The sequence below is a fragment of the Antedon mediterranea genome, chromosome 4 (genome assembly GCF_964355755.1).
Source record: "Antedon mediterranea chromosome 4, ecAntMedi1.1, whole genome shotgun sequence".
NCBI classification, from domain to species: Eukaryota; Metazoa; Echinodermata; class Crinoidea; order Comatulida; family Antedonidae; genus Antedon; species Antedon mediterranea.
The window spans coordinates 22,947,085-22,971,145 of NC_092673.1; the positions used below are offsets into that span (position 1 = coordinate 22,947,085).

Genomic DNA, 24,061 nt, shown 5'->3' on the forward strand with positions numbered 1-24,061 from the left:
TAAAATAAAATTATATACCAGTTTAAACTACCTTTAATTCTTCTCTCAGAAGCAAAGAATACTAAGTCTAGCGCCACCAAGGGCGTCTCCAATTATAGAGGGATCTCATCAATCGATCGGTTTTATTTTTTGAAGAGTGACTCATTTTCCTATTCTTTGTCATGGATATACGACGCTTTCCAATCAATTTGAACCGATATGACTTAACCGTTGTAAACACGACGGGTTTATTTACGTCTTTAAACTTGTGATTATAGACGTATTATTCATTGACTATAATTATGTAAATGAGTATATTAAAATATACTATATTAAGATTACATTTGGTGAGTATCATTGAGTTTGTTTAAATCCATACTTGCATATAAATGTGACGAATATTTAGCTCTAGCCTACGCCTGCCTGGCTAGCTAGGCTAGGCCTAGGAAAAATCTGGGTTGGCCTAGGCTAGGGCCTATTATAGAATAGGCCCTAGTAGCTAGCCTACACTCTGCTCTGTACACCCACCCCGGCCTTATCTATCAGTGTTAGTAAGCCTGTGCCAACTACTTATCTATACTATAGGCCTAGTAAGGGTAGGCTTATTACAGACCAATGTCATACAGGTAGAAAGAAATTTGTTATAGTCCCGTCCCGTGTATTTGCTGAGACTGAGTGAATCTCACTCCCACTTTATGTGGGCCAAAACGTCTCACTTAAGCCTGGCGCACACTAGTCTAGAGCTTTCGGCTGAGCCAACTGGCACGAATAACACTTGGCTCCCAGTGTGCGCCGGGGATTTCATGAGGAATCGGCCAAGCGTGCCGCTGAGGAAAATATCTATCGTGTTTAATATTGTGCGCCAAACGTGAGCAGATAGCTCACTAAAAAATTCCACTGCACATGACATGTTCTGATTAATTTTAATATGTCAGCGCGTGCCGTTTTTAAGTTTTTAAAGGTGTTTAACTATCCGTATTTTATTAAAATTGGCAATGTTGATATTAAATATAAAATAAATTACTAAAAAAACATAATTTCATATTCAATATTACTTCGAAATCTTTGTTTATTTCATGCATTCGCAACAGCGAGGTTGTAACCTGTTTACATCGTTCGTGTGGCTAAATAATTATTATTTTTCAGAATGTTTGCTTTATTGCATTTTTATCCCTAGGAGTTACGGATGCTAGTCAAGTCGCCCCATCGCAAAGTCGCCCCATACAAAGTCGCCCCTTACACAGTCGCCCCATCGCAAAGTCGCCCCAAAACAAAGTCGCCCCGACACAGTCGCCCTATCGCAAAGTCGCCCCATCGCAAAGTCGCCCCAACGCAAAGTCGCCCCATCGCAAAGTCGCCCCATCACAAAGTCGCCCTATCGCAAAGTCGCCCAAAACGTTAAAAAAATAGTTTACAAGTGCGTAAAATGTCGCAATGATACACAAAATAACACGGAACGTGTGTAGGCATAAAAGGGGAAGCCCCGCCATGTAGTCTCAGGTCACACGATCGGCACACACCACCCCCCATCATCAGAGTGGAAACCCCGACTCAGCGGTCGCACTAACGTGCTAGCTTACCAGCAGAGGGAAGCCCCGTAATTACTCCGCCGTTGTCGCACTACAACGCACCATCTGAAGATGGGGAAACCCCGCCAGAGTTTTACGATGAATATTTATTGTTATTATTTAGGCCTATATTAATAATTGATTTTTGTTTTTATTTTACAGGTCAGTATGATGGGAAAGATGTGTGCCTTAAAAAAATGACAATTTGTAAACATAGTTTAAGATTATAGTATTATCCAGCATAATGTCATTTAACAGTACATAATTATTTAAATGTGAAATATTTTATAGGAAACGTAGGCTGCGTCTGTGTCTTTTATTTTATATGCAACAAATTACGTAAAACAATTTATTTATAAACATTCAGTTTAGTATTATATACATAGTATTACAATGAACATTGATTGTAAGCCTGGAAAGGCAATCCCATCATTATATCAATTATAAAATTGCATCATATCACCACTATATGTCGTAAATGATGACATGCGTGTGTGTATTCGTCGTACGTCTGTGTACGTATTATTCCGTGCCTCTTCACTGTCTTGTTTAATTTAAAATTAAATATACACCCGATATGAGGATATTTATTAGGCATGTTAATTAGAATGTTCTAAAACCAAAAGGGTTGAAATGAATTTCTTCAGTAAAATGGTCATTGTGCTGTTGAATAAAAGTCGACTCGCCATCTTAAACATTCCCTGAAACCAATCGGAGCTGCGCCTTCTGTTATCTGTTTCCTCACAGCTGCTACGTCTTTCTGCTGACCGTCGGGGATTCCCCTTTTTAAAAAACACGCACACGATACTGTACGATGGTTTTTCTATGGTCAAAATGTAGCGTTTTAAATTTTACTAAAATACCTGCATGTAGGCCTAAAACAATCATATCGGCGATGAAATCCTTTTTTTTTTCTTCATTTTGAAAAGTCATTATAAAAGTAAGACACATAACTTGTCAATAAATGCAAAATGATCAATAAGTAGCCTATAACACTCATTGTCTTACAACACTGTTTTACAACTCATTGTCTTACAAATCTATACGAAGGCCTACACATTTATGATTTATACATTTATTATATTATCCTAAAAAATGAGCTGGTATCCAGGCGTAGGTTGAAGAAAGATTCGTAATTGTGGCTCTGGTAACTAATTTAACATTTTCGAAACTATAAATCAGGGATAATCTTTTTAGAACTTTCAAACAAGGGACTATTTTTTTAATGATTTTTAAAAAGCACTTCATTAAAACCTGTAAAATAAAAATTAAAACACAAATTATGTATATAATAGGATAAACATTGTAATGTAGGCCTATACGACATTTAGCGCGACCAAAGTAACAACGCAATCGATATCAAACGCAACCGATATGATTAAAACAGCGTACTACTACGGCGGCGCTTCATAATCATACCGAAATAAAACCGTGGGCGACTTTGCGATGGGGCGACTTTGCGATGGGGCGACTTTGCGATGGGGCGACTTTGCGCTGGGGCGACTTTGTAATGGGCCGACTTTGTAATGGGGCGACTGTGCCTGGGCGACTTTGTTTTGGGGCGACTTTGCGATGGGGCGACTTTGTATTGGGCGACTTTGTATGGGGCGACTTTGCGATGGGGCGACTTGACTGGATCCCGGAGTTACTACCCCACTGTTTCTCTGAAAATAAAATTTGGGGGAAAAACCTTATTTATGCTTATAAAATGCATATCAATAACGATAAATATAAGTGTGCCAAATTGTCTCAGGGCCGAATCGTCCCTCTACCTGAATCATACTAAAATTGCGCCCGGCCTACTAATATTAATAATCACCTTGATAAAGATCTTATTAAAGGTAAACAAGATCTTTTGTATATTTTTTTGAGTTTTATGTAGGCCTATAGATTTTTTTTCAGATATTTTTAAGTTGGTCCTAATTAGGCCTCCATCAGCTAGAGGCAGACTGTAATTTAAATGAATGTAATAAAGTAATAATGAAATGATGGTTTAAACTTTTTAATTGTGTGGTTTTTAATTTGGTGTTTTTTTTTATACTGACATAAATTTAATAAATAAAATGAATAATGGAATTATAGATATTGAATCATTTACAGTATCCCATCACTGCAAGGTTATTGAAACTAGGTAAAGTGCATAACGTTCATACAGTATAAGATATTATAACTACAGTATGTGTACATCCTGTTTTAAGCCCTCCAACAAGAAGATTGTTTTACTCTCAAAACTATGGTCAAAGAAAATCTTGAACCTGAGCACATGTTATGGCTTCTATGGTTTGCAGTGCCTTAACCACCTGACCACTGAACTAGGTTAGTTTTTACTGAAGAATGCCAGTACAGAAATGAAACTTTGCTACATATTTCTTTAGTAATGCTTGCATAAGTTTCAAATATGTACGGTACAGATTTTATTTTTGGTTATCAACCAGATCCACTGTCCTCATTAGGTTGGAACCTCAACACCAACAGTAATAATAATAATAATTTATTAGGAAATGACACCTTTGCATCGGTGGCACACACAGAAGTGGTGCATCCAATTTAACATAATACATCAAAACAATACATTATATGACGGATACAGGTTCTTAAACTATTTGCAAAAATATAACAGAAAAATCATTACCAACATGGTAATATAGGTACTGTATTAAATTGTCCTACAGTATCATAGGTTTGAGTTGATAATTTTAAAAGGTATATAAAAATAAACATAAAATATAGTAAAGAGTTTATCTTACAAACCATTGTGTTTCAACATCAGGTACTGAAGACCTATAGTTGTTATCACAGGTGTATAATATTTACAAATCTAAATACAAATATATAAAAGCAACAATACAAAAGAAAAACAATCTATAATATTGGGAGATTTAAGTTCTGACCGTTTCTCCCATGCAGCTCTTGTGTATTGTTTACAAAACAAATCAAAAAAGGTCTTAGATTCTTTACAAATCGCAATAGAATCTCCACCTAAAATATACTGTAATTTATCATCAGCACTTGCTGTTGTGTAACGATTCCATGTGTCATAATCATTACAGAGTACAAGATTATTTTGTAGATTGGATAATTCTTTCATCCTAATATTATCAAATGCTTTACAGTTTAATAAAAAATGTTTAATGTCTTCAATTTTACCATTCCCACATAAAGTACAAAGACCGGACACATCATTGGACCAGTGTTTCTATTATTCAATATGCTGTACCAATTCTAATCTTATGACAATCAAAATATGCTTTATATGATATTCATCATTTATATGTTTTAAATATGTCACCTGATTTATATTGTTACTGTAGTTAGATAAAATTAAAAATTAATTAATTTGTCATAGTTTGAATCTTTGATACCAATCCCAATACCGAACAAACTTTAGCTTGCCAAAATGTTTGAATTTCCAGGAAGTCTAATCTTAAGCTTAAGAAAAAACCCATCTATTTTGACTTTTATATTAAGAATATTATACTTGAAAGAGTCTCTGTTCACAAAGACCTTGGTATTTTTTTAGATAGTTCATTAACCTTCTGTAAACATATTGATTTTATAGTCTCTAAATGCAACAGACTTTTGGGTTTTCTTTGGAGACATTGCAGACATATTAACGATAAAAAGGCATTAGTTATTTTATACAAATCTTTAGTTAGGTCGAATCTTGAATTCTGCAGTGTTATTTTTAACTCTATTTCTCTTGCCCAGTCTTCTAGATTACAAAGTGTTCAGAACAAGTTTTGTCGATTTTATGTGCGTAAATTTGGTTCTATTAGCAAAGACGTTCTTATTAATTTAGCGGGTAGGCGTAAGTTATTTGATTTAATTTTTCTTTTTAAGGCTGTGAACTCAATTTTCCATGGTAATTTTGAAGTGTACTTTCCAATTTCTGTTCCACAATATCAATTGCGTAATCCTGCTTTATTTTCTATATCAAGAGGGAGGGTAAATATTACTAAAAATGGTTTTGTTAATCGTTTGCCTAAGTTATACCACTCACTATGTAAAATTGATGGATCTGTTGATATTTTTTTTGATTCCCTTGCTTGTTTCCGTCACAAGGTTTTGTCTAATGTCAGTAATATTTAAATGTTGTCTTGTTATCTATTGATTTTTGCTTGTATATAATATGTTATATTTTACGACTTTCAACCCTGTTAATGGTGACGTTTGGTCACTGTAGGGTGATGATGAAATAAAATAAAATAAAAAAAAAATAAAGTCTGATGACTATATTATTTTTTTATTTATACAATTACAACCAAAGCAAAAGTAGACATATCCATCATTTACAATGGTAATGAATAACAAAAACACAGATAGGACAACAACATACACAATTTTCAATTATATCAGGAGTCATCTTCAATGACTGACAGTACATTTAAAGTTAATCAAGTTATTTATTATAAGGACATCTGCATATCAAGGAGAAGCTTCCGGGTTTGAGTCTCGGTTGGGGCGACATTTTCTCATTCTCACAGATTTCCTCATCTTATCGTTTCAAATTAATTAATAAAATTTCAGTATATCACCGGGCGGTTTAGAATTAAAGCCCCATTCCCTACGTTTTTTAGATCTAATTTAAGATCACAAACTATATTTAATGTAAAAATAATACTATATGATCCTATTGCGATAACTTTTTTCGTCTTTAAACGGTTAAAAATGTGAAAAATAAGTCGATTCTAATAATTATAGCGGCCCGCTATAAATCCCAAAATGCATTGCGCGCGGATTGATATTTTTGTTTTTCACCTGTAATTCGCCCACTTTTCGATCGATCGTGAGGCCAAAACAAATGGAAGACTCCTAACTTTTCAGCGAAAATACCGGGTTTTCCCCAATTTGTATCAACGGAGTCTGGCAAAAATAGAAAGACAATTAATGCAGCAACTATACAACGTCAGGCTAGGTATATAGGTAGCGTACGATGTTCGTACGTTACCGATGTTTACCAGCTAGGCCTACAAAACTAAGCCTAGCTAGGCTAGGCCTAAGACCGTCCACGAGAGGTCGATCGCCGCGAGCTACTTAGGTAGTGCATTGTTTCTCACTTTTTATCATAATTTACCATAAAACGTACATTTAAGACAAGGAATGACATGGTTTAATGTTTTTAAAGTGATATATATGTATTATTTTCCAAAAAACGTCCAAAATTGCAGGGAAGGGGTCTTTAATATTCTGCGCCTGACGTGTTTATAATAATTTGCCTTTAAACAAAATCATAATTAATGTATTGTTACAGGTTTTTTTATGTTTTATCATAAGTAGATCTATCTTGTTTATATGCATATCACCCTTACTTAAGTCTACGCACCTTTGTTATTTTATTTTGTACCTATTTTTACTGTTTTTTACACAAGATTAATGTTATTGTTTTAATTAGAATTTGGGCTTTAACGTAAAAATAAACAAAATTGTTTTACCATTTTTTAAAGAGTTATTTTTCTGGCTTTTTGTTCAAGCTTTATTAATATAATATGCCTGTTGTGATGTTAGTCAAGTACCACATGGCTAGTCTTTTAAAATAGCAGATTGTAGCAGCCAGCATAGAATAAAGAACAATAGGCAAATCAATACACTATTTGCTTGGGCTCAAATTGGAAAGGTGGAGAAGCGTGGTGAATGCATACAACAAAATGTTATTGTACTGCATGACCAATTCAATAGATATTTTGTCAATGGATCAGGAAAATAATAATAAAAATGAAATATTACTTAACTCACAAACAATCAAAAATATTTCCTAATGTATTAATTATTATATTAATTTATTTATAATATTATTCATATATTTATTCAAGGTTTATTAAAATATATTTCAGTTGTAGCAAAAGCTGAATTAATAATATAATATTGACATTAAAGATAATAAAATGTATTATAAATGAAATACTTTATCATGAACAAACTTATGTTATGTAAACCACCACCAAAACAGTCCAGTCAAAATGTAGTTTCAAGTACAGTAGGCCTATTGATACTAAATTCATATTCAACAATTTAATTATGTACAGAATTTGATTATTATATTACTGAGGGCTGGACTCAATTTTAGTGATCACCCTATTTTCTAGCTTTTTCCAAAATAATATCTAAATCTATTTTTATGTAGAATTTTAGAAAATAAAATTTTCAATACAGTACTACTGTATGCTAAGCAATTTTGAGACGAAAACGTTTTTGAACAGAGTTGTTATTCACTGGCTCTCAGTTTGTAATGTCATACAGTATGCCGCTCTATTATATTTTTTTTACCTTCTTTTTGAATTTTTTTTTTTCTCTCAGAATGTCCCTTGAATTTGTTTCATTGTTGTTTTTTTACATCTATTATTTATTAAATTCGTTTCTGTAATTTCTGGCCCAACACAAGACAAACTATCTGCAGTTAGTATATCTTTAAAAAGATGGTTTAAGTAACAGTATAGTAACATACTGTATTAAAAAATATTGAAGAAATTCATCTTGTTTGAAAATACAAGTATTGTTTAAATTTATGAGTATACGGTTGCATATCACAGCACCAAATTACATTGCTTCATACCAGCTGTGAAGTATTGATGTTTTATCGTTACAGTCATAAATGCTCATTTGCATAACAATTAAATCAAAATTAGGCTTCAGTTCTATGTATGTTTACATATCAACCCTAGTTTTAAATAATGGTAATGTTTTATTTTATTCCGTTATACAGTATTTGCACGTATTTGATTTGTCATTGTTTTATTAGTCTTCAGGATCTAATCTAATTGGTACAGTAGATATACTTATCATATTAATCATTTTATCAGATTTCCCATCTACTGTATGTTTAAGAACTTTTAATTTTGTACTAAATGTTGAAATAGTCAAGGAATGAATTTTAACAAATTTTAAAATTAACTAAATTTTAAAATAAAACACTAGAAAGCTCACCGAGTTACAGTACAATATTCTGAAAAAAATATTTATGTATTTTGAATAATAATAAATATTGATAAATAAAGGTAGTAACATAATATTCACTTTTATGTTTATGAGGGTCACAAAAACAATTTAATGCTTGGATTATACACTAAAAAAATTTATAATAAAATTATAGAAACCAGTGGTGTAATGACTATGAGCGCTCACTTGGCTAAACTACCCATCGTTGGAGGGCCCTTTAGAAGTGCTAAACCTAGGCCTTTTCCCTTTGTGTTACGCCACTGAAACATATTAATACTAATACCATGTCTTCTTTTTTTGTTTTATTTTCAGATTGGCCATAAATTGCTTGATGTCACACGGGTTAGCAATGTGAAAGGAGCCTGTCTGCCGTAATTTGTTTTCATTTATAGTTTTGTTGTATAGCTGTGCTGTACTGTCTCTTACCAACAATGTTATCCAACTCAAGTAGACTGCTATTCCAATCTAGAAAATCAAGACTAAAATGTTTTTACATATTACTAGGACTTTGTGTATTTTGTACAGGTAAGTGAAGATTTTTGGGCTAACTGGACCTTACTCTTGACTTAACCCGTCAATTTCTGCACATATTGCATACTGTTTGCCTACGGGGGATGTTAAATCTGTCTTCTACATCGCCCTGGTTGTATAGTTATAGAAATGTTAGAAATGCTGAATTATGTTTTATATTATTATCATTCTTTTGCAAAACATGTTTGATTGCTGTACCTTTTATTTGCTTCCATATTTATTACAAATTTCAGGTTTTATAATTTAATTTTGATTATTTATCTTGCAGTTGTGCAAAACACAGCAGCCCAAACTAATCAAGAAAAATTCATAGATATTGACGGTTACATCAAATACAATGCAGTCAGCGACACGAATAATAATTATTTACGAGGAGCCGGGAATGTTCTTGAGATTCGTTTTCGTTACTGCAATGATTACGGGATGTTGTTGTACCAAAATGGCGGAAATAGTGGTACGGAGCAGAACTACTTCTTTGCTCTTGGAGTCAACTCCCAGAGAATTTATTTAGAATGGCGAGTGTCAAGTTCTTTAATAGAAGTAAGTAAACTTTTATGATCTTGTTTAAATTGTTAACAAATAATTTGTTAACAACTAATTATTAGTTTTAATTTGTTTTATTATTCAATAGATATTATAGATTGAATTTAAAACTGAATAAATCTTTAGTTTGCTTTGCTTTTTTTTTTCGGCTACAGATACAGTAAAGATTGAAAATAGGACTGAATAAATCTGTAGTTTACTTTGCTTTTTATTTCAGCTATAGATACAGTATTATAGATTAAATTTAGGACTGAATAAATTTGTAACTTGATTTTTCTTTTTATTCCATAGCTATACATTGGTGAGGGTAATCTACAACCGAACACAACATACAGTGTAATAATATACAACCTGGGAACACCATTTGTAGGCAGTACTTTTGCCACAATTAATAGTCAGCCAGTGACTGTAGACTTTTTAACACCCTTCTCGCAAGGGGGACTTGATATGACATTACTTGCTGGAGATCTTTACATAGGAGGCTACGAAAATGTTAACGACCTCCGTGTGAATACTGAACGTTTAAACGGATATTTAGTTACATGTGTGCAATATATTAGGACTGATCAAACAACGATAAATCTAGATTTGTCTAGTGAACAGTATGGTGTTAGAGATGGTTGTCCAAATAATTTCTGTGCTCCTCCAACTGTTATCACTGTGGAATCAAGTACCGGTTATCTCGCTGTTAACCACCCATTACCTCCAGGAACAAGAACTATTATTGTACTTAAATTCAGAACAAGGTAATCAACTGAAAATCAGACATTCTGTATTTTTAAAGCTCCGTCAACATTGTCAAACTTTGTGTGACAAAAAATTGTCCACAATATTTAAGCATATTACTACCATATTTCGGCGCTATCACACTTTTTTTTGTCAAATCAGAGTTTTAGGGCCAAATTTTATGCAGTTTATAAAAAAAATATTTTAAAAAAATCCTGATAATTTGCAGCCCTAGGGTTTTACTTTTAAAAGGTGATTTTACTGTTTGTTAATGTTAGAACCAGCCCACACTTCTCATCATGAGTGATTTTAAACTATTAAAAAAAAAGAATTCTTTACTATACTGGATGACCTTCAAGAGTACAGGACCAAAATCAGCACTCCAGTCGACAGTCCCATGTGTAATCTTCTCTTTAATAGTGTACCTCGGCTTTACCCTCCATCTAAAGGATGCAATGAGAGTAAAGTATCTTGCGTACTGTAATTCAACCTAATCCAATGCCTCTTATATGCTAGTCCGATATCTTTACGCACTCTCAAAACTGTTTTTAGTTCTGGTACAGATCTTAAACTTTATATTTTTCTTTACAGAGCATCAAATGGAATGCTCCTATACTTTGGTGGGCCGGCATATCTCACTGTCTATATGGACAGTGGCAGGTTGATTCTTGGACTTAACACTAAAGTAAGCTATTGATACTATACTGAATTATAGCTAGTTATACCCCTTTTACACCGCCAGTAAAAATGCGGAGTTGATCCGGAATTGTATAACCCGAGTCGTACCCGGGACGCAAAAATGCGGAAATGTAGGTCGGTGTTTTTGTGTGTATTGCCATAAAATAAAATTGTGGGAGGTATAATGAGCAGACCGTTACTATGGTGTCTTCATGCGTGAGAGGGCGATATTTCGATTGATCTAGAACATTTACACGGGTTGGTATTTTTTCAGTGTAAATACACGCAACCCGTGTCATTCCCGTGTTATGAATCAGGTGTGAAAAGAAAATTTATCCGGACACGCCACGGGTTTGTTATACGCTCAGCGGTGTAAAAGGGGTATAATTAACATATCGTTTGAATAAATATTATTTAAAGAGAATAAATATAGAATTGTAAATGTGCAAATTAGTTTTACATACAATCCTATGTTGATTGTTGTTATTTTTCAATATTTTTATTCATTACTTTGTTTTTGAATTCATTTTCATAATCTTGTCTTGTTTTAGGGTGAAGGTGAAGGAGCATTTTCCAACCCATCATTCCTCACGTACAATGATGGCGCTTACTATTCAATACGAATATCACGTGAGGGCGGTGTTGCCAAGATGGAGAATGACATGGGTGTTGAACTTGCTCGAGTACAATACAGTAAGTATATTAATGATATAATTATCTAAATTACAATCTAAAAAAACCTGATTTTTTTTAAAATAATAAGTTGAACATTTATAATTGTACTATAATGCTCTGTAATCTTTGAATAAAGAAAGGAATAAAGAACACTTATGAAAGAAATATTTTATGAATAGACAGATTTAATGATTATATACAATACGAAAGATACCTCAGGGCAGGTTTCACAGTAAAATTCCTGGTCATTTTGATATCCAATGTTTATGGATGGATGTGTCCTATATCAGAAGTGTGTAATAATAACTCATAGTACGCTTTTTGATTTGAATACAGTAACATTCCAAATGTTTGACTAAACATAAAAACTCTAAATTTATTCTGTTTTAGCCTAAATTTTATTTTCTAAATTTTATCTTATTTTTTTGCCCGTGTCTTTTAGCTGGGGCCGCACAAACACTGAATGCAGGAGAACTAATGGTTGGTGGTGTGCGAGACACCGGCGTGATTCCAGCACCGTTTCCTACTAGTGCTTTGGTATCTTTACGTGGATGCTTTGAAGGATTGCGTTTTATCACGTACAGTATTTCCACAGAACCGCCTGAGCTCATTGACTTTGACGAGCAGGTGAAGGATGAAAGGTAATTTTTTTTTAATTTAGTTTTTTTCTCACATACAGTATTTCATCACAACAATAGCATAGTATTCAGTGGCGTAACGTTAACACTCCCAAGGGGCCCTCCAAATCTAGGCAGTTGCATTGACCACTGGGACCCCTGGGTTTAGCTCATAGCCGTTTCGCCACGATAGTATTACTTAGCTTGTTTCACTCTTAAAATGTTAATGACACTATGCCAAACAATCTTGTGTTTTATTTACAGAGATGTATCTCATGGCGGCTGTTTCCCAACTCGTGTCTGTGAACCAGAATGTCCAGCGCCCTCACAAGCTTGTAACTTTGAATGCTACTGTGCCCCTGGCTTTGAAGTCCTCTTTGCAAGCCCTCTACAGTGCAGAAATATCAATGATTGTGCCCCTAACCCATGTCTTAATGGCGCAACATGTCTGGACGGTATTCAAGATTATACATGCCAATGTACAATTGAATTCAATAAGGGTAAGTGAAGTTATGTATATAAAGTAGCCACATTTAAGCAAATTACCCATGCAATGTTCTAATACTGTAAAACCAGAAATGTGCGCATTAAACTTGGGAAATTCGCCAATGATTTTCAGAACTTTCAGTAGACCTAATACAATAGCTCATGCATTAGCGTCTTTATACCACAAAAGTCGCGCATATGTGATCTTGTTCAATATTTACTTGTTTGTACTTTATTTTTCAAATTCGCAAAAGTTTTATTTCACGAAAATGGCTGATGTAACCGATTCGCGAAAGTTTCTGGTTTTAAAATAATCAATTTAAGCTAACTATTAACTGTTTATCAATGCTTCAACTTTTATTATTTTTAACTTTTATTTCTATAGGTAAAAATTGTTCAATTCCAAACTTCTGCATCCCAAACCAGTGCTTGAACAATGGACAATGTAACGACGGATTGAATGGCTTCAACTGCACATGTGCACCAGGATACACAGGAACGTTATGTGCAATTGAAATAGATGAATGTCAGAGTGGACCATGCAAGAATAACGCATTCTGTGTCGACCAAATTGCTGGATATATCTGCCAATGTCGTCCAGGTAAGAATGATAATGATAATTCATATTTTAGAATTCATAATTTTCATGAGATATCTATGAAATCACAAATCAAATAAAACTGTTCAACTAAACAACATTTTTTTTAATAGGTTTTACTGGCTCTGATTGCGAGATTGATATCGATGAATGTGCGTCTTTCCCGTGTTTAAATGCTGCGACCTGCACAGACTTTGTTAATGGCTATACATGCTCATGTGCACCTGGATGGACTGGTTTGTACCATTTTGTTTCTTGGGGTGTTTGACATTTGTCAGTTGTGTACATATTTTTCAAATATAAGAATGTATGTTTTCCCCTCAATATGGTCTAATAATGAAGTACCAGTTATTATTATTATTAATCATGACAGTGTCTATATGACGTAAGTAATAATGTAACTTGTTTGCATTTTTTTAAAACTAGGCACAACTTGTGCAGCTAACATCGACGAATGTCAGAGCAACCCATGTCGTAATGGGGCAATCTGCATAGATCAAGTCAATGCATACTTTTGCCAGTGTATGCCCGGCTGGGAGGGCGCCATCTGCAATCAAGACGTGAATGAGTGCGCATCCGTGCCTTGTCTGAATGGTGGTTTATGCACACATGGTATTAACTTCTACTCGTGTATATGTGCTCCAGGCTGGACTGGCAATAACTGCGAACAGGACATCAATGAGTGTTTATCGGTGCCTTGTCAAAATGGGGCGCTGTGTGTTGATTTGGTTAATTCATTTACATGCCAGTGCTCTGAAGGGTAAGTAAGAGTTCCTCTGAAATATCTTCAGGGCAGAGAGACTGATTTAATTTAGCAAGCAAAAACTTGCAATGACCAACAACATGCAAACACTTATAGATTCTATTATTTATTAATTTCAACCATTTCTAAGAAGCATTTTTAGTTTCCATTGTCTAGCATTCCAATGCTTCAAATTGAACAAAAGTGTTATTCTCACCATTGTATATTTTATCACTGTACCAACACACACTCTGCTTGTTTCTCAAAACTAAACTTAAAACAATTTCAGCACTACATCCATTTATCTTTTATGATCCTATAATTTTTACAACATTTATTTTGTCACCATTATGGTAAAGTGATCTTAATAATGGTTTTTTATTTATTTTTGTTCTTTTTTCATTTTGTTTGCGATTCTGATTTTTTTACCTGTTATTATTATTTTATTACCGTTATTGAATAAATGTTATTGAACTTAGAACTTAAACTTGGAACTTGGTATACTTTCAAGGGACATGATAAGAATCTGTTTAACAATCAATATTTCAATTACAGTATTTGTGTTATACAATAGATTTTTTAATAATACATACTGATTTATTGAATTATTTGTAGGTATGAGGGGCGTTTGTGTGACGTTAACATAGATGAATGTGCGTCATTCCCGTGTTTGAACGGTGGAACTTGTAGTGATCGTATCAACGGTTACCTCTGTCAGTGCCCACCTGCTTGGAAGGGACTACTATGCGAGACCGAAGTCAACGAATGCGAATCATCCCCATGTCGAAACTCTGCAACCTGCAATGATGACATTGGTTACTTCACCTGCTCATGTTTGTCTGGTTTTGTCGGGACCTTCTGCGAGATCGATGTCGACGAATGCATTAGCTTACCTTGTTTGAATGGAGGAGGTTGCAATGATGTCATCAATGGTTACACATGTTCGTGTGCATCTGGTTTTCAAGGGATCATTTGCGAAATTGATATTAACGAATGTGCTTCATCTCCGTGTTTGAATTCCGGTACGTGTCTGGATATTGTGAATGGTTACCAATGTGCATGCTCATCTGGCTGGACCGGTGCACGATGCGGAGAAGAGGTCAATGAATGCGACTCAAATCCGTGTCAGAATTCTGGAACATGCATTGACCGTGTCAATAGTTTCTTTTGCAATTGTCCAGCTGGTTTTGAAGGTTTCAGATGCGATATCGATATTGATGAATGTGTTGGTAACATATGTCAAAATGGTGCAACATGCATAGATGGATTCAACTCCTACTCATGTCAGTGCCCACCAGGATGGGAGGGTGCTTTCTGTGAGCAGGACCTAGACGAGTGCCTCTCTGACCCTTGCGAGAATGGTGGTGTCTGTTACAACCGTGTTAATGGCTTTTTATGTCAGTGCCCGTCTAATTTTCAAGGCCCAATTTGCGATCTTGATGTGAATGAATGTCTTACCGCGTTTCCATGTAATCCTCAACGAACATCCTGGTGTAATAATACATACGGTGACTTCTCTTGCATTTGTAATCCTGGTTTTTTTGGGAAGACTTGCGATGAAGATGTTAACGAATGTGAAAGTAGCCCATGCTTTTTTGATGGAACGTGCATTGATCTTGAAAACGGCTATCGTTGTGAATGTGGTGAAGAGTTCGTAGGTGACCGTTGCGAGGCTATCTTGCGTAATTGCAACTTTAACCCATGTGGCCAGAATTCTGTCTGTGTCGAGCATCCAACAGGTATAGTATTCCACTTTATTCTCAACTTCATTTTATTTGTTGACCATACACCTTTGCATCGGTGGCACTCACAATATGCGGTGTGGTCCAAGAAACCATACAGAACAGAACAAATTGAAAAATAAAAAAACATGATAAACTAAACTAAAAAAAAACACAAATAAAAACTATTTATTAAAATGTTATCAATTCTGAAATTCAGTTTTAAAAAATTTAATAGAAATAGAAATCTAACAATAAATGCCTGAAATAAGGCCTAATTTGACCACAATAAGCTAAAATCATTTGGATTGCCTCATTTTATTTTGCAGGTGGGCACACATGTTATTGTATCCCAGGCTTCTATGGTGATGTATGTGAGCTACAAGCCAATGAATGTGGATCCTCCCCATGTAGTAATGGAGGAACCTGTATAGATTTTATTAATGAATATAACTGTACCTGTCTACCTGGTAAGTTTCAGCTGATACAACTAACTTTCCCACATATATTTTTCCACAACATCAACACTGTATTTTGGTATATATTTATGTAATTTGCAACATATCTATAACCTTAGAATTATTATTATTATTTAATTATATCAATGAATCTGTAAAAGAAGAATTGAAATGCAAAATCAGTGTTTCCTTTTACTTATTGTATAAGGTGCAACCCTTGGTTTGTTGATAATCTTTACTGTCTGTTCTGTTCAATAACAGAACATTTTTAACATACATGAACCACATTTTTGTTTTGGTTTCATTTTAGGTTTTGATGGATCCAACTGTGAATTTGACATAAACGAGTGCTCCAGTAGCCCATGCTTAAATGGAGCAATTTGCATTGAGCCTCAGCTTGATATGTACCAGTGTCAGTGTCTGCAGGGCTATGAGGGTGATAACTGTGAGATTGATATCAATGAATGTGAGGTTTTCACACCTTGCCAGTCATATCAAGTGTGCATTGATCTCATAAACAATGCAATGTAAGTAAACAAGGAATTGGATTTAATGAACAGTGACAGTCTACTGTTATGAAACTTAAGGTCCCTGCTTTTGCAAAAAAATAGAGTTAGAACAATTTTCCTATTGAGAACCAAGACTTCTGTAAGCGTTTTCAATCAAATTGTTTGATGTATTTATTAATAGGGAGGTTTCGCAACCTTACGAATACGATAACGAAAACGGATACATCATACATTTGTGAAACTTTTGAGCTGATCCCCATTTCATATTCGTAAAGTGTATTCGTGTTGACGAATATCACCAGTCATATTCGTAACTACAAAACGAGTATAGTTTTTGATCTATTTTGCACATTTTGCATTTGAATTAGGAATGATTCATGATTATAATATAATTATAGATTTATTGAAAGTAATTTACTAAAATGCCAGGTCAATTTAGATAAATAGCAGTTTTTAAAGTCCTCACTCGCTTTGATGTTATGCTAGGCCTAGACAGCCAAGCACCAAGCAACACGTACCTTCGCTTCGCTCAAATTTACCGCAGTCATATTTTGGACGCGCCTCAATATTTTGTTGCCATGCGAAACAGATTTTTTTATGGCTTACGAAAACGAATACGTGTGCGTGACGTATCTGTTTTCGTTATCGTATTCGTAAGATTGCGAAACCTCTCTAATAACTAAGTCTCTGCTGAGTTTGTAGCAATGTATAATGTTGTATGCAGTGCCCCAATGAAAACAGTTTGAACTTTTTTGGGCTACCCTGGGTAGAAATGTAATAATAATGATAATTTATGTTTAAATAAAACTAAGATGTGAGCTAAACCACATTTACGGTGAGAAATAGATCACAGTAAGGAACCTCGGTTATGTACTTAGGGGCACCTTTGAGACCAATAAAATGTGCCCTTAACAAGTGTGTCCCCTGAATAGGAATTAGTTTAAGTGTTAAAACATCGTTTGTTTTATTATAAAAATTTCTCCTAAAAAAGGATTCTACTATACTTGATTTATTAAATTTGATATATTAAAACTTGATTAAACATAAACATTTCCAGGTTGTGTTGCTTATAATTTCAATTTTTTCTATCAATTCTTATCTAGGTGTGAATGTCCTCCTGGTCTTACAGGCTCCAGATGTGAGGTGTACATTGACAGTTGCTATAGCAATCCATGCCTCAACGGAGCAACTTGCCTTGATGGTAATTCACGTTATGACTGCATCTGTTCCCGCGGTTACAGCGGAACTAACTGTGAAGTTGATATTGATATCTGTGATCCAAATCCTTGTTTTCATCGTGGTACCTGTGCTCCGTTTCCATCAACAGAGTTCAATTTGGATTTTACATGCCTATGTGCTGAAGGATTCATAGGTAGCTATATTTAATATTGTTATAATGAGCTCTGCAGCTTTGTCCATTGGGCTATATGGGTGATTGTGAAATTGATATGATTGAGCTTGTGCCAAACAGATTTTTCTAAAAGCACACCCACAACATCTAGCATTTTGTGTTTTGGTTGTTGTTGATGAATTTGTATCAGCCACAACGCTAAAATTATAAAGAATATCTACCATTGATATATCAGACCTTTTGATTTATAAAATGTATGTACAAACCATATATATATATATATAGTAATTATAAATTGTTTTTTTAAAGGTGCTCAGTGTGAAGGTGACATTTACGAGTGCCGCTCAAACCCTTGTCAAAATGGAGGTACATGTATGGAGCTGACCGATGGCCAACAAGGCTTTGAATGCACATGTACGAGTGAGTTCATTGGTGACGTCTGTGAAGTGGACAGGTATGGGTGTCTCTCTAACCCTTGCATAAATGGTGGCGCTTGTCAAGATACAGATACAGGTGAGAAAATGTATAATTTTGTTTACTATTTTTTTAGCTGTACCACCTTCTTATAATGGAATATGAGTGTTTTGATGGCCATTTTCCGGACTTTAAAATCTGACTTTCACATCCTGATTGACTTTTCTAGACCAACCACAGGAGTGTGGTGTCTCAAGTTAACAAGGCATCAGAGTGAATAAGGTGTGACTATTAGGGTTTGTTCCCACCTTGCTACACTGTCCTTTCCTTCAATAATATTCACAAAAATTTATTCCTAAACCTCTATCTACACTATCAAACTTTATGTGATGTGCCCATATATACACAATGATGTCATATTACTAGCAAATATGAGCAAATCACACTTTTTTTGTCAAACTAGTTTGATATTGTAGACAGAACTTTATGTATATATTGTAGGATATCAATGCCAGTGTCCTAGTGGATGGACTGGAATAAACTGTGAGCTTGACATAGATGAATGCCTGAGCATTGGACCCTGTTCCAATGGGGGACAATGCGTAAACTACTATGGCACGTACGAGTGTGCGTGCGACGTGCATTGGACAGGTCAGCATTGCGAAGTTGATGTACTCGAGTGTGATGTTCTACCACCAGTCTGCCTCAACGGCGGAGAGTGCGTTGAACAGCTAGGTCTGGATCCGGTCTGCGTCTGCTCCGACGGATTCACAGGACAATTTTGTGAGGAGAATGTTGATGAATGCGGATCATCTCCTTGTAGAAATGGAGCAACCTGTAATGATGTTGTTGCAGGCTATGTATGTCAGTGTATCCCTGGGTTTGAAGGTAAGACTGAAATTAATTAAATACATTTTTTTCAATTAATATTATACACTAACTTACATAAATGTTGTGTTCATTTTCCTAAAAGTATATATTGTAGTTGTACTTATAAAATGTCCTCTTTGATTCATCAATACCAAAAACAACATAAACTTGTTAATTAACATTTTCATAAATAAAAAGTAGGTGCTTTAGTGGACCTAAAAAAGTATTGTTTTGGAAGAGTCTCCGTTTGTCAGAGAGTTGACTTTACTATCAAATAACTACAAAAGATGTAGTTATATCTTGGTATCATTTTTTGTACTGTTTGTAAATTTAAATGTAGAAATCACCCTTGTCTTACCACCTAACCTAGGCTGAATTGTGCACATGTTTGAACAGCGCACCTTTCATCTTCCTTAAGAGTTCATTCATGTCGTACATTTACCACCAAATAGCATTCATTTGTCTGTTTTTCTAATCCACTTTTCTAGTACAATTCCGTTATTCTAACCAAAGTTCAATTTATGTTACTTTTTCTTTTATATTAAGGTGAAACATGTTTGGATAATATAGATGAGTGCACATCAAACCCATGTATTAATGGAGCCACTTGTGCAGATCAACTTAACGGCTATTTCTGTGCATGTCCTTTTGGTTTCAATGGCACACAGTGTGAAGAAGACGTTGATGATTGTACGCCTAACTTCTGTGCCAATGGCGCCACCTGTATTGATCTTCTAAATTCGTTTACATGTTTGTGCACTCCAGGCTGGGAAGGTATTATGTATTTCTTATTTGAACAATTGGTATTACAGTATGTACTCAAAAGAACCAAATACTTTCAGCTATATATGCAACAACCACATTGTATTTCCTTATATATACACAAGGCAGCACAACAGTATTCTAATAGCCGCTAATGGTGTATACATCTAAAAGACAAATAAAGTTTCTTATATCTTGTATTATGATTAGTAATTAATTTAACAAAAAACATACTTTCCAAATGCCTTATTCTTTTGGTATTTAGTATTTGTCCTCAAACTGAGGAAATTCGGATTAGGACCCACGGCAGCCAGCAGTGCAGCGCCTACCAGATCAGCACACCATCAGACGATCCCTTACTCTTTGCGAATAGTGTACCAAGTTCTTTAACATAACCTTAATATTAATATTCCAGGCCAGTTCTGTACCATTGAGATTGATGAGTGTTTATCAAGTCCTTGTGAAAATGGAGGCACCTGTGTTGATGAGGTTTATGGCTACATGTGTCAATGCAGGATAGGCTACACAGGTAATGTATTAATGTCATCGACATCATCATCTTATCATTATCAGCATCTTAATTTTGTTGATATAAATATTGATTAAAGGCTAAATTCACAGAGTCTGTGCTATAGTATGCTATTGCCTTGTGGAAATGATATAAAATGTGTGTCTATGTTACTACATTTATGTACATTACATTAAGTATCAACAACACTGCCTTCAGCATCACTTGTCGTTATCATGTGATTAAACTATAATAAAGATGATATAAAAAATAACAATATAATAAATATAAAATAAAATATAAAGGTCATTGGTTACTAAAGTCAATCATTGAAATAAAACAAGTGGCCAAGCGGTTAAGATGGTCAAACCGTAACTAGCCATAACATCTGTGAGTATTCGAGTCTCACTCGCTCCATGGTTCTGATGGTAGAACAACATTGTACACATCATGTGCACTTTTAAGAACCTAGTACATCTGAGACAAGTCAAAACCTATAAAATAAGGTTTAAGAATTAAGAAAAAATATAAAATTAATTAAATGAATTAAAAAAATATATGTTTACAAATTATTAACAAATCTTTTCAGGTCCTGAGTGTCAATTTGATATAGATGACTGCGCCACCAATCCGTGTCTATTTGGAGTTTGTACCGACTTTGTTGGTTACTATACATGTCAATGCTTTCTTGGTTATCAAGGTAAACACCCAGTGATTCACATTCACAAGCTGATTTGTCAGATAAATAGCACATTAGTTTTCAAACTAGATATTTAGCTGTTGGTCATTCTATGAAAATAGAGTATGCCCTTTGAAATTATTGTTTAAATTTAATTGTGCTGATCCTATTAGTTTAAATTTAATTTGCTGAGAGACAACTTTGATGATGGGATCTACAACACAGTCTGTACACACTATACTGCTTATTGTATAATTACTTTATTAAAATGGTTTTTTTACCTTGAAATAATAAGTATCCCTATTTTTGTAATGATCCAGGTTATAACTGCACCGATGATATCAATGAGTGTTCGTCATCCCCATGCAATAATGGAGCGATCTGCTTAGAGCCTGCTGTCAACATGTATCAGTGTCAATGTCCAGATGGTAAGTGTGTTCCAGAGTTTTTCAGTTTAAACTTTATTTCATATACATACCTGAAATTCTGCTCTGTGCATTCCAAAGTGTTAGTCAGTATGTTCTTGCAGCGAATTATTAAGAATAAGTAAGAGAAATTTATAAAACAACCAAAAATCTACAAATTCACAACCTAGTTTTGGTAGTTCCTTGTAATCGAGGAATCTGGTTTTGTACCATATGATATACACTTGTTGATAATGATGTTGTTACAGCACTGCATAAAGAAAATTAGAGTGCTAAACACAATTTACACATGTCCTCTGATAATAATTGTCATCTTATTTTTCTCAGGTGTTGTTGGCACAAACTGTGAAACAATACAAACCATCAGTCTGGATGGTAACAACTACATAACCCTTGACCCTTTACCAACATACAATTCAGTGAGTAGAAGACGAAAGAGGGCTGTAGATCAGATCTCCATCAATTTTGAGATTGTGACAGCTGAAGCCAATGGAGTCCTTATGTATACTCAGGGAGTAAGTATAAATTGTATATTTGTGCATTGTATTCAATTTGTGAACATTGAATCAAGAGAAGAAATGTGAAAAAGATTAGCGCATTTGGTAAATTGTTGTTGCCTTTGTTCCAATTCAAGATTTTGCATTGATATAACATTTCTTTGTTTTAGTCCCAGCCTGAAGACCGTATTGATCACCTTGCTTTGGAGTTATTCAACGGTCAGCTTCATCTAACCTACGACGATGGACACGAGACAGCATCAGTAGTGCTCGGAGGGCAGCTTAATAACGCTAGGCCGCACACCATTGGACTCTACATATCAAACCTTCAAGCGGTGGTGACGATTGACAACGGAGGCTGCCCATCTGGACAGTGTACTGCTTCAGTTATACCATCACTAAATCAAGGCGTCCTAGAGCTGAATGGCCCGTTGTATATCGGTGGTGTTGGTCCCACTTTAACGCCATACATTAGATCAAAGCTTTATTCTACTGATAATTTCAGAGGATGCTTTCAGGTAACAAAAATTCATACAGTACTTTAAATCTCCGACTACACTATCAAACTAGTTGTGATGTGCCCAAATATGGTAGTGATGTGCCCAAATTTGGTAGTGATATGACATCATCATGTCCATATATGGGCACATCTCATTTTTTTTCACATAAATTTGATACCTGACATACTCTTGTGCGAACTCTGTTAAAAAAACTCTCATATACTTATGTGTCGAACCTGTGATATAACTCTAATTTATCTCAGGTAGAATGCCAGTACGTTTCGGGTACATCCGATGTAACTCTAACTCAGATAATTCATTTATACGCTTAATACATTTGTTTCTTGTTCATGTAAACCAAAGATTATTTATTGGGTAACAATTATATACTCTACTCAAACAGACTATCTAACAGGATAATAATATATTGTTACATAATGAAGAAATGACTATATATACTATAACATAATTAATTAATGTATAAATTAATAAAATATAAATGTGATTACAAATTTACTCACAGACTTTTATTATTAAATAATAATTATAAATAAACCATTTTCTCTCCTTAGGAATTGAGCATTGATAATTTACCCATCAGTCTTAGCTCCAACACTCCACCATCATCTTCATCAAGTACCCCCTCTACTGGTTGCTCATTGTCAGACACTTGTGTCACTTCCCCCTGTAATAACGATGGTCAGTGCGTCAACACATGGCTTGGTTACATGTGTGAGTGCGCTGTTGGGTTCAAAGGTGAAACGTGTGAGATTCAAACTACAGCAAGCTTCAGTTCAAATTCATTTCTGTATTTTCCCGGCACCGAAGCAGTTGCGGAAGTCACATTCTTGTTCTCAGCAGCCAATCAAAATCCAGGATTACTTCTATACACAGTATGTGCTTATGTATTGTTTTAGATCTGAAAATTGCCCATCACTTACATTTAGATGAAATATTCTTATTATAATCAATTGTTTATATTGTTTTCTGGTAAAAAAAGACAAATAAATGTTGTAATTTTGCTTTCTAATTTTTGAAATACTAAAGTACTGTATGAGTATACAAATATTATTAAATACTTTTTTAGGAATGTTTTTTGAAGGCTGCGAATGTTCTTATTTTTCAGTTATCGGGTGTTACAGTCTTCCTGACAGAGGAGGGAACCCTTAAAGTACAGTTACTTGAGCTGGGTGGTGTCAGCTCTGTTACATTGGGTCAAGACTTGACCAATGGTGATTGGTACACTGTGCAGCTAGCATTACAAGTTTTTGTTTTGGAAATTACAGGTTAG

At 34.6% G+C, this 24,061-nt stretch overlaps 1 protein-coding gene across 1 annotated transcript in view; it reads left to right on the forward strand.

Annotated features, from left to right (window-relative positions):
• The first annotated feature begins 206 nt into the window (after positions 1–206).
• Positions 207–24,061, forward strand: part of LOC140046948 (uncharacterized) — a 34,317-nt gene continuing 10,462 nt past the window's right edge. The window contains exons 1-25 of the mRNA XM_072091721.1: positions 207–326; positions 8,793–9,005; positions 9,280–9,551; positions 9,846–10,300; positions 10,872–10,965; positions 11,510–11,651; positions 12,076–12,274; positions 12,515–12,750; positions 13,122–13,337; positions 13,448–13,570; positions 13,761–14,094; positions 14,692–15,815; positions 16,127–16,267; positions 16,566–16,782; positions 17,868–18,136; positions 18,425–18,628; positions 19,031–19,417; positions 19,946–20,173; positions 20,577–20,690; positions 21,259–21,369; positions 21,669–21,776; positions 22,101–22,288; positions 22,441–22,788; positions 23,343–23,663; positions 23,897–24,056. Coding sequence (XP_071947822.1) covers positions 8,912–9,005; positions 9,280–9,551; positions 9,846–10,300; positions 10,872–10,965; positions 11,510–11,651; positions 12,076–12,274; positions 12,515–12,750; positions 13,122–13,337; positions 13,448–13,570; positions 13,761–14,094; positions 14,692–15,815; positions 16,127–16,267; positions 16,566–16,782; positions 17,868–18,136; positions 18,425–18,628; positions 19,031–19,417; positions 19,946–20,173; positions 20,577–20,690; positions 21,259–21,369; positions 21,669–21,776; positions 22,101–22,288; positions 22,441–22,788; positions 23,343–23,663; positions 23,897–24,056 — 6,085 coding nt within the window. The 5' untranslated portion in view covers positions 207–326; positions 8,793–8,911. The remainder of the gene's footprint in view (positions 327–8,792; positions 9,006–9,279; positions 9,552–9,845; positions 10,301–10,871; positions 10,966–11,509; positions 11,652–12,075; positions 12,275–12,514; positions 12,751–13,121; positions 13,338–13,447; positions 13,571–13,760; positions 14,095–14,691; positions 15,816–16,126; positions 16,268–16,565; positions 16,783–17,867; positions 18,137–18,424; positions 18,629–19,030; positions 19,418–19,945; positions 20,174–20,576; positions 20,691–21,258; positions 21,370–21,668; positions 21,777–22,100; positions 22,289–22,440; positions 22,789–23,342; positions 23,664–23,896; positions 24,057–24,061) is intronic.